This window comes from Mus caroli, chromosome 6, assembly GCF_900094665.2.
Source record: "Mus caroli chromosome 6, CAROLI_EIJ_v1.1, whole genome shotgun sequence".
Taxonomy (NCBI): Eukaryota; Metazoa; Chordata; class Mammalia; order Rodentia; family Muridae; genus Mus; species Mus caroli.
The window spans coordinates 111,770,747-111,781,279 of record NC_034575.1 but is presented as its reverse complement, the minus strand read 5'-3'; the positions used below and the strand labels follow the sequence as shown (position 1 = coordinate 111,781,279).

General features: G+C 49.9%; 2 protein-coding genes across 3 annotated transcripts in view; one reads left to right on the top strand and one right to left on the bottom strand.

Annotated features, from left to right (window-relative positions):
- Rassf4 (Ras association domain family member 4) overlaps window positions 1-10,533 on the top strand; it is a 40,563-nt gene that overhangs the window by 13,194 nt on the left and 16,836 nt on the right. The window contains exon 3 of the mRNA XM_021164777.1: window positions 1,402-1,477. Within this exon, the coding sequence (XP_021020436.1) occupies window positions 1,402-1,477 (76 nt within the window). The remainder of the gene's footprint in view (window positions 1-1,401; window positions 1,478-10,533) is intronic.
- Depp1 (DEPP1 autophagy regulator) lies at window positions 7,303-9,476 on the bottom strand. 2 transcript variants are annotated; one of them, XM_021164779.2, is made up of 2 exons: window positions 9,243-9,476; window positions 7,303-8,397 (listed from the first exon to the last, which is right to left on the bottom strand). In XM_021164779.2, exon 2 carries the CDS (start codon window positions 8,393-8,395, stop codon window positions 7,778-7,780), a length of 618 nt encoding a protein of 205 aa, XP_021020438.1. In that variant the 5' UTR covers window positions 8,396-8,397; window positions 9,243-9,476; the 3' UTR covers window positions 7,303-7,777. The 2 variants fall into 2 exon arrangements, with proteins under 2 accessions (XP_021020438.1, XP_021020437.1); XM_021164778.2 differs by having other exon boundaries at window positions 7,303-8,400; window positions 9,243-9,475.

The window sequence follows — 10,533 nt, the reverse complement described above, 5'->3', positions numbered from 1 at the left end:
AGGGGGTGCCTGCCACAGCAACCTTTGGGAATCACTCCCTTCGTCCACCATGTTGGTCTCAGGGGTCACACGGGTCACACACAGATTGCCAGACTTGGCAGTAAGTGCCTTTACCTGCTCAGCCATCTTGCCAGTCTGAGAAGCATTTTTCATTTAAGTTCTTTTTTTCATTTCATCTTGCATTTTGAGTCCTAAGTATGAATGCTTTCTAAAATTGGACTTGATTGACTTCACATAGCTGTGAATTTCCCAATATGCTTGTACCCAGCCTTTGCACATTTGTGGCACAGGACAAACGCAGCAGGGAATCGTCACTTACCGCTGCTGCTCAGTCACACACGGTTACCCCTGTTGGTTCCCCGTCTCCTCATCATGCACAGGACACACCTATCCAAACCCCGGATGTCATTGTTCTCCTGTGCAGTGAGTGGGGTTGGGGAGGCTGCTGGGAAAGTGATGGAGCATCGGGGTCCAGCCAGGGACCACAGTCAGGAAACTTGAGCACACTCTAGTTAGTTAGCACACGCTTTACACACACCAATGTACTAGCTCCCGCTGATTCTATGTTTATGGACAAGCATCCTGGATGCTCAGTTTGGCCAGTATAACCTGTTAGCTTTACCTGCCCTCTTCCCCTTTTCAACCTGCTAGGAGGCTGAAAACTCACCTGCATGTGTCATACCCCATAGCCTAGATCCATGGTTCTGCTGATGGTCTCCTGACCATCCCAGAGTATTGGGAGAAAGTGTTTGAGCAGAGTGGCCTGCTTGGGCCCTGTCACCCTCACCCCAGGACTTACCTCTGGACAGTCCAGACAGGGAGCCAGCTGGTAATCCAAACCACCAAGGCCTCCAAGAGGCAGAGGGTCACAGGAGAGCACAGGAAGGCTGTTAGGACTGCTTATAGGCAATAGTGAACTTGCACACACACCCTGTAGTGAATATGCATACAGGCCCTATAGTGAACATGTACACAGGCCCTATAGTGAACACACACACACACCCTATAGTGATCATACACACACATCTTATAGTGATCATGCACACACATCCTATAGTGAACATGCACACATATCCTGTAGTGAACATGAACACACATCCTATAGTGAACGTGCACATATGCCCTAGTGCTTCCTGTGAGGTGAGAACCTGCATGAGAATTTTGCTTGCTTCTCAGCACCTTTGCCTTCATTACCCTCCTCCCCCAATTCCCACAAGGGCTGAGATACAGAAGCGACTGGGGGAGGAGAGGTCAAGTGTCGTGGTAGGACAATTGGGTCTCTGCGTTGAGTAGATATGGTTGGCAAAGATGTATGCTACTACATTTATTTTACGGATGAAGAAAGTGAGGTCCGTGGTATCAACGATACCTTGCCTGAGGGCAGCTTCTGTGTCGTTTTAGGTCAGAACTCTTAAGCCTGCTCAAAACCTACAACTGCTACCATGAAGGCAGGAGCTTCCAGCTAAGACACCGAGAGGTGAGACCTGTAACTCTTTCTGTCCTGCCTTGTGTAAACTGCTGAGGTTTGCATCTGTTCTTCTCAGAGTGGTTATACAGCCTAGACGCTTCAGTGCCAGTTGGGCTCCTGTCAAACTTTCTGACCAAGGAACCAGATTACCAGCAGACAGAGTTGGGCTGGGGTGTCCCTGTGAGGTTTCCTAGCAAGGCAATCACCTGTACCTACTTGTATCGCAGCACTTGTGGGTGTGAATTCTTGGAGCCTGTCTAGCCCCTTCTTGCCTCTGCCTATATTGCTACTTGGTGGGAGTGGGAAGGGAATTTGGTCCCTCGCACATGTCACACACAACAGTGTGCCGGCTGGCACTGATCCCACACGGAGAAGGAAGCATTCTTGACACAAAGCTCAATGAGTGCACCACACTAGTTTTGTGCATTGTATGGATGCTTCACCTGTCAATTAAACAAAGCAAAGCAAAGCAAAGCAAAGCAAAGCAAAGCAAAGCAAAGCAAAGCAAAGCAAAGCAAACACCCTATGGCCTATAGGAAAGGGTAGAAGAGAAAGTGGGACATCCAGGAGGCAGAAAGAATTCTGGGATAGAGTGAAGTGCAGGAAGTTGTAACAAAATGACATGTTGTACCTGAGCACAGGTAACCAGCCATGCGGCAGAATGTAGATCAGGATAAATGGATTATAAGTTATGATCTAGTTAGAGAAGAGCCTAGCTATATGGCCAAGTTTTTTTTTGTAAATATACTTTGAGTCTGCATCTTATTTCTGGGAGCATGGGATTGGGGAAGAACAGATCTCACTTCAACAGTTTTACCAGCCTGTTTTCACCCCAGGCACCCAGCCAGGTGTCCTGGACCGCCTCACCTGTGCCCCACGGTGGTACCCTCACCTCAGAAGTGGTGTCTTGTGTAGATCGGTATCAAGCTCATATGACAAGGGACATACGGGGAGTGGGTCCTAATTAAAGCGGAGAGCCACCTTATCAGAAGTAACCCAAGGTTGCCATTCGAGAATGTGCCCTGGTACAGAAGGAATTTCCAGAAGAGGCTAGGTATCTGGAATTTCATAAGGGATTTCTTAAACCTTGAAACACTCTGGGGAGTGTCTAGCAGGGTCCAGGCTGGGATCTACTTGAGGGCAGATCAAGCCAGCCCTGGGCTTCCACCCTCTGTAACCTCACAAGGGTTCTTTAGTTGTGACTTTGCACTCTGAGTTGTGTCTAGTCCTGTACAATTTACAGTCTAATGAGAAGGCTCATAGTGTAAGGATTTATTTGGGATATTTTCATGGTTGAGATCCCACTGGCTGCTGGAGATGCCTCATCTCTCAATGTCTGAAAAAGGCCAGTAGAAACTCACAGAGGCCTCTGCCAGGTAGCAGTTGCTGGGTCCCTGAACCTCCTCTCGTATTGCTTAGTCATCAGCCCACAACCTTCTGTGGGACTAGACTAGATCCAGCCAAACAGCATCGGGCAGGCATCATGGCAGGCCATGGGCCAGGACAGCAGGGTTTGGTACCTCCACCCATGTAGAGTGGGAGAGGTCGCAGGTTCCTGGTCCAGGCAGGGCTGTGCCACCTGTGCCATCTCTAACAAATGCTCTGAGCTCTGCCTTTTCTTCTTGTTCTCCCGACCCCTCCGCTTTGGGCTTTGGCACCAGTGCTGATGTCTCCAGAGCAGCTGTGTCTTAAGGGCTCACCCACCGTGCCCACCCCCAGCCCTCCCAGCTCTGCCCGGCCTCTTAGGGCTCTGACCTGGCTCTGCTCCTACAGCCCTACCTTCCATCTTAGCCCACCTGACTGGTGAACTTCTGGGTGCTGGGACTGGGCCCCGTTTGGTGCTGACTATGCCAGGCCAGGCTCTGTACACAGCTGGCAGGTATAGACGTGGGCCATTCAGATTGAGAAAAGAAACCTGAGGTCTGAGCTCAGTGTGATGGACAGCAAGGGAGGAAGCATGTAAATGTGGTTAGAGAGGCTTTGGTCTGTGACCTGTGCTAGTAAGTGTGTGTGGGGGGGTGCTGCCCATCTCAGACTCCTGGCACAGGCACAGGGTGTAATGAGTGGGTCTTGGCTGGGTTTCCCTTCCTCAACCTTGGGTGTTTCTGGGACTGATGTTTCTAAGCTGGGGTGGTTCTCTCCTTTATGTCAACATCCTCACTGTCACTAAGGAACTGGCTGGAAATGGAAATCTTACAGGTGCATGCCCACACACACATACACACACACTCATATATACACACACACACACTCATACTCACAGACATACACACACACTCACACACACACATACACACACACTCCTACACACACACACACACACACACTCATACTCACAGACATACACACACACTCATACACACACACTCACACACTCATACTTACACACACACACACACACACACAAACACACACTGGATGAGTACACTGAACACAATATTTCCTTTTCTCACCAATGTCTTAGCAAACTTTTCAGGGCATTCTAATAGAAGCTCAAGTTTGAGAACAATTAACAGACTCCCCTAATCCTGGCCTTCTGACTTGGATGCAGGAGGATTACCATGAGTTCATAGCCAGTCTGTGCCACCTAATAAGTTTCAAGTCAGCCTGAGCTACATAGAAAGACCCTGATCTTGGCGCTTGGGAATCTCTTCTGTGGAGGTAGCTGTGTGTGGTGAAGGTGGATAGCCCTGAGTTTCTATAACAGTCCAGATGGAAAATAAGTGAGCCTCGTGGCTGGCAAAACTCATGCCTGTGACCCTGTCCCAGAAGAGAACTTGTGTTTCTAACTCTAAACCCAAGGGGCAAACTGACTTGATATCCACGAAACCAGGAAATACCTTTCAGGGACCTTCTGCAGTGTTAGCAGACTCAGCAAGCAGGCAGTCTGAGACGGCATGTGCTTTTTTCAGGGTAACACCCACCACAGAGGCAAGCCTGCAAGCCTGGAATCTGAGTTCTGGCAGAGAGGAATGAGCCCCTGACATTTATCTACTTAACCAGTGCAAAAGTCTCAGACCTGCAGTTGCCCATCCAGGATCACACACCCACTCACTATAGGACAATCCCAGAATGCCCTATCGTTGGGTCTCACAAGGACAGGCGGATGGAGGAAGTCAGAGTTCCCAAGGGAATTCTGGTACATCAACCGCTTTGCCTCTCTTCTATTACCATGGCCCTTTTTTCTTGCAAAGAATGGAGGCTCTCAGAAGTTAAGCCTCTAATTGTATTATCTGAGCAACTTTTCCTGGGGAGATAGAGCACATACATGTGCTGCTAACCCTAGACCAGGAACCCGCTACAGACCAAAGTCCAGCTTAGTGAGCCTGGGGGATTCTAACAGGAGCTTTTGTGAGGGAGGGGTGACTTAGAGGAGCAGAGGTGAATCAGAAGCAGCTGTATCATTAAGAAGCCCACCCCAGCATGGGTGGTGACTCGTGAAAGCTGCACCGGTAGGAACTCTGTACAACTTATAGGTAGGAAAATGCACCTCTCCTCAGCTGGCTGGTCAGAATCTCCTCCAGCAGCTGCCTACGAGTGTGTGTGTGTGTGTCCACATCCCTGGGGAGGATGCTGGTGAATCTTGAGCTTCCCAGATAGGCACAGTTTGTTTGCTTCTGGAATCTCTTGAATCTCCCCTTCTCGCTCCTGGAAGGGAAGGTTCAATTCTTTGGAGTAAATGAAGCAGGCTGCAGCAGCTCCAAAGATGGAGTGTTAGGGACAGCCAGGACCTTTCCGGCATCATGATTAAGAACTCACTGGAGGGATGAATTGGATATCAGTGACTAGATCTCAGACATGGGGCAGATTGTTACTCTTGATCCTAGGCTCTAAGGTACCTTCAAGTGCTGAGGCACTCGCCACTTGGGTGTGACCCTCCTGGCTGTCAGAAGCCTTGCTTGCTAGTAGCAACTACAGCCTGACTGTATAGTTTGGGGGCAAACTCCCTCACTGCCATGTGGGATGCCTGTAGAGAAATGAGGTACATCTGTGGGTGTGGCCACACTGTGGGACAACTGTTTCCCAATGACCTTTCTCCTAATTACTAAGAGCTAGGGGAAGCAATCTCTCTCTCTGGAGGATGGTGTGCAGGCCCCTCGACTGTAAAACTTGCCTTTGGGATAATTTTGCTTCTGTCACTGAAAAGTGTATAATAGCCAATACCTTTTGAAGTTGACTGTCCTCTGGACATGCTAATATATAAACCTCTTCAGGGTGATCAGAGACTTACAACCCCACCCAGACTATCTGATCAAGATTTCCCAACCAGCCTCTATACGAACCGTTTAGTGGTTCATAGTCTCCCCCTGGTGGCCATGCGTCACACTGCATCCAGTTTTATTCTCTTCTGGATCTCCAGTGTGTGAGATACTCAGAGTGTACTCTCCTACATTCTTATCCTTCCTTAGAAAGGTGGGCCTGCCCCCTCTCTTAGGCCTGGGAGATCCACTTAACCCTGAAATAACCCTGGGCCCTTCCAGCCTGAGCTCTATGCAGCTGTTCCCTAGGAGCACAAACTGTGTACTAGACTGTCTGGCCAGATCTTTAGTGGACTCCCCTGGGTGGGACCAGGTATGGCAGGGTGCTGTGGGGAGAGCACCTTCGCAATTGCCGATTAGCATCGTTCATGTCAGAGAATATTTGAGCGAGTTCCCGGTGGAACATTCACTAATGCATTGCCACGTGCCAGGAGTCTCCCTCTGACCCAGTTTTCACACTGCTTCACAGATGGGGACGGCGTAAAGAGGCTTGGTGTCTCATCTAGTGCCCATCTAGTCTCCAGCCAGCTACCCCCTCTGCAGTAGATCTGTCTTCCTATCACACCTGGGGACATTTTGCCTAAGGGCTTTCTTGTAGAAGATCAGTTTGAGGCTGTGATAGATGCAAACTGCACCTCTATCTATGTCCATGTATACAGCTTCGCAACTCCTGTCAAGGACAAAGGATGGTGTTGGTGTCCTGCATTTTACAAACAAAAAACCTGAATAGACCGCTTGTCCCAAGTATTTTCTTTTTGCTGTGTGTTTTGTATTCTGATTCTGAGAATATACATGCAAACGAGGACATGAAAGTGGTTAACGTCTCTCTTTTCCTAGACCCTTCCATCCTGAGTGTGGTCAGCTGGCTCCAGCCCATACAAGGGAGCAGATGCTGGGCCTTGAGCCCTGATTCTTTTCCGAGCTCCAAGACCACACCCACCTCTCTGAGAAAGGAAACCCTCCCATCCCAAACTTCCCTCCTTCACCCTCCTGCTTGGTAGATGCCTCCAGGAGCTGACATTCTCTGGACTAGGGGAACTCAGTGCTGGTCTGGATTTCCAAAGCCTTAGGACATCCCAACCTAGCCAGAATAATGGGGTTGGACAGCTTTGTGATGTGCCCCCTTCTGTAACAAGGGCCTAGGTGAAGCTGGTGGGCACATGCAAGAAAATCAGAGATGAGACCACTAGACCCAGTATGTGACAGCCTGCAGGCTGTGTGACGCATTCTGTTTTGGCCCTGAGCATGGGAATTCTCTAATTCTCTGGTACCACAATGAGATTTGGACACTGGAGTCAAGATAGCAGGTCCCCTGGGTACCTAGGTGACAATCCCTATGAAACTCAGTAATACATCTGCTGAGACCTCATATCTTTTGTTGGGCCTCTGGAAATATATGCCTGAAGGTAGAGCATAGAGGCCAGGCCCTTCCTTGGATGCTTTTAAGACAGTGTTTTTCAACCTGAGTCACAGCCCCTTTCGGGGTTGAACGACCCTGTCACAGGAGCCACCTAAGAGCACTGGAAAGCTCAAAGATTTACACCATGATTTGTAACAGTAACAAAATTGCAGTTATGAAGTAGAAACAAAAATCATTTTATGGTTGGGGGATCACACAACATGAGGAACTGTATTAAAAGGTCACAACATTAGGATGGTTGAAAGCCACTGCTTTAGGGGGCTGAGACCCTTTCCCTTGGTCGCCTTTGGTTTCTCATGAGACTGTGGCAGCCACCCAGAGTACAGCCCGAATCTCCTCATTAGAGCAATCTGGGAGGTGGTCACTCTACCTACACTCACTCTAGCCATGATAAAACCAAGAAATAGAGGACACTGAGTCGCTTCAAGGTCACAGGCCAGCCAGACACAAATGGTACCAGTCAAAGTCACATTGTGGGAGCTAGACTGTCATAGCTCTTTAGAGGATGGGTCTCACTAGGAATTGCCCAGTCCCTGCAGACCTGCCAGGAAGTGTCCACCACAGGAGAGGAAAGCTAGGGAGACCACAGGGGCCCACCATATCCTTTATGGGTTTTTCCTGGGGTAGGGGTTAGAGTTCATGGATCACTGGGAGGTGCAAATAGAGAGTGCCTAGGATACTGCTGGGGCGAGAGCTGGAGACGGACACTAAGGCCCGGCAGGACTTTCTAGAAGTCCAGCTTTTCAGGTTGGAGATCTGGTGCCTGGGCCCTGGTTTTCTTCCTACAGAGTGCTCAGGTACCCTGGCCTCACAGAGTCTCCCTGTGTCCTTGCCCATCTGTCTGGGCACATCCCAGGGATCTGAAGAACCAGTCCTGTTGGGTCGACCTCTCCCATCTGTCTGCTCTCCCTGTGACTTCCCAAAGAGCCAGTCCAGAGGGTTGTCAGTGCCGGGAGAGGGCAGTGTGGGCTGCAGGCTGCTGAAGCAAAGAGAGCTGTCTCCTGGAGACTCGGCCTGGCGCCTCTTCTCTCGAGTCCAGGCTGGCCGGCAGGGTCTGTTGGGACGGCTTTGGGCTGTGACCTTGTCCAGCACTGAGGTGGGCTGTGCCAGCTGACAGATATACCTGACATAGTCATCCAGGCTGGGAGAAGCTGGGGGTTCCTGCCCAGCTGCCCCATGTGACAGCTCTTCTGACATTTCCCGAATCGTTGGCAAATGGGGCACGGGAAGCAGAAGCCGGGACCTCATAGCTGCTAATAAAGCAAAAGCAACCTGTTAGCCAAGAGAAAACCAGTGACGAGCCTGCCATGCCACCCTGACACCCTCCTGCTTCCTCTCCCTCATCGGAGATGCTACACAGGGCTCGGGTACCCAGAAAACAATAAGAAACCTGCAGATCTGAGACCAAGGCTCACCCCCCTGCCCCCACCCGCACTCATCCTTCCAGCTACCACCAAAGCACCCAGCTCACTAAGACTTCATCACTAGTGTTGTTTAAGAATACCCAGATAATTGGGGCTCCGTGGTAAGAGTACTTATTCCTGCAGAGAGCCAGAGTTCAATTCTTAGCACACACATAGTGGCTCTAACCGTCTATAAATCAAGTTCCAGGGGATCTGACTGCTATGTGTGTAGTACACATACATTAGTGTAGGCAAAATATCCATGCATATAAAGTAAAATAAATTAATTAAAAATTTTAAAGTGAAGAACGAACAGATAAGAAAACCGGGGTGGGGGTATTAATGTGGGGTCAGAGAACACCTAGGTTTTAAACTCGTCTCTGCCACTTAATGACTTAGAGACTGGCAATGTCACCTCTCTAAACCTCTAATTACTTGTCTGAAAAACAGGGTTATAAACATCCCACTGGCAGGGATATTATGGGAAATTCCAGGAGACATAGCTTTGACATCACAGCTCTCCTGTAAACACAAAGGCCTTGTATAAACACCTTATTATCATAGTGGTCGGTGGTACCCCCCCCCTATCCAGTAGCCAGGCCAGTGAAAGCTCGGGAATGAGAGATGCTCTCAGAGATAAACTAGCCCCATGTTTTAAAAGTGTCAAGCCAAAGGGTGGCTGCTCTTCTTACCTGTAAGTCAGCAGTCAGGGCAGCAGGAGTCTAGATGGGTAAAGACTGTCTCCTCTAAAGGAAGCCCCAGAGGCAGGCAGTCACAGCCGGGTCTCTAGCTCTTGGTCCCTGGGAAGAGGACAATCAGGACGATGTGCTGTGGTTTCTTCCCCTGTGCGGTCTGGCAAACCCAACACACACTGCTGCTTTTAAACGGTTCCTCCGGTCATCAATCATTGTCAGGAAAAGCTCAAAATAGCAGCACTTTGGAAGGTTCTCAGAGGAAAACACAGAGGGTGGGGCTTGGCCCAGCTGCCAGCCTGGAATTTGTGTATGTGCCTGCAGGAGGTTGGGAAATATTTACACTGTAGGGTGAGGTGTGGGGCAGCCACCTCACCTGACTTAAACAGCTTTACTATGGGTAGAGACCAAAGCCAGCCTGGGGGTTCCTGGGACCTGGGGACTGCTGGAACCTGGGACCTCCATAGGACCCCCACGGGCTTCCACCCCTCTCTAGTATAGCACAGTATTTTCTACTATGGATTACCCCAGGACCTGTGATCCTGTGACACACCAGCCTTGTGCTAAGTTTTGCTGAGTTCCAGGCCTACCCTTATGACCATGATAACACATGAGGCTTGCAGGGTGAGGGACATCCCCTTACACAGGTGCCAAGGCAGCCTGACGGTCTGTCTGACTTCTCTCATAACATCTCAGATGGTGGCATGGACAGGCCTACTAACCATGATTCATGATGGCTAACATGCACACTGAAGATGTTTGAGAACACAATGGATGATGGTGACGTGGACGTGGGTTCTAATTAAGAGTTCAGTCAAGCTTCCTAATCCATGGAACAGGAAGCTAAGCAAAGCCTGCGATTAGTTTTAGCCGACCATAGATCCACACTGCGAGTGGGGGTGAGGCCATCCTCACGTGAAGAAGTTCTCATGACATCTCTGTATTCACGGGGGCTTTCCAGGACAATGAAGAGAGAGTAGACTCCATGGGGCAGTGGGTGCTGCATCTGATGCTTTCAAGGAGAAATTTGTTTGCCCATTGGTTGGCCAGACATGTGCCAGTGACTGCTAATGGCATAGCAAATACTGTGGACAAATCACCACGTATGAAGCCTGTTTCCCAGTGAGAAGGATTATGGCGTCATCAGTGGACAGGCGCAGTGACTCAGCACTCAGGATGGCTGCAAGGAAGAGCGCAGAAGGGCTGTGGAGCAGCAGAAGAGGGCATGGTCCAGGTCAGGTGGGCCAGAAGATACCAAAGCAAGGGAAGGGCACTGTAGGTTTGAGTAAGG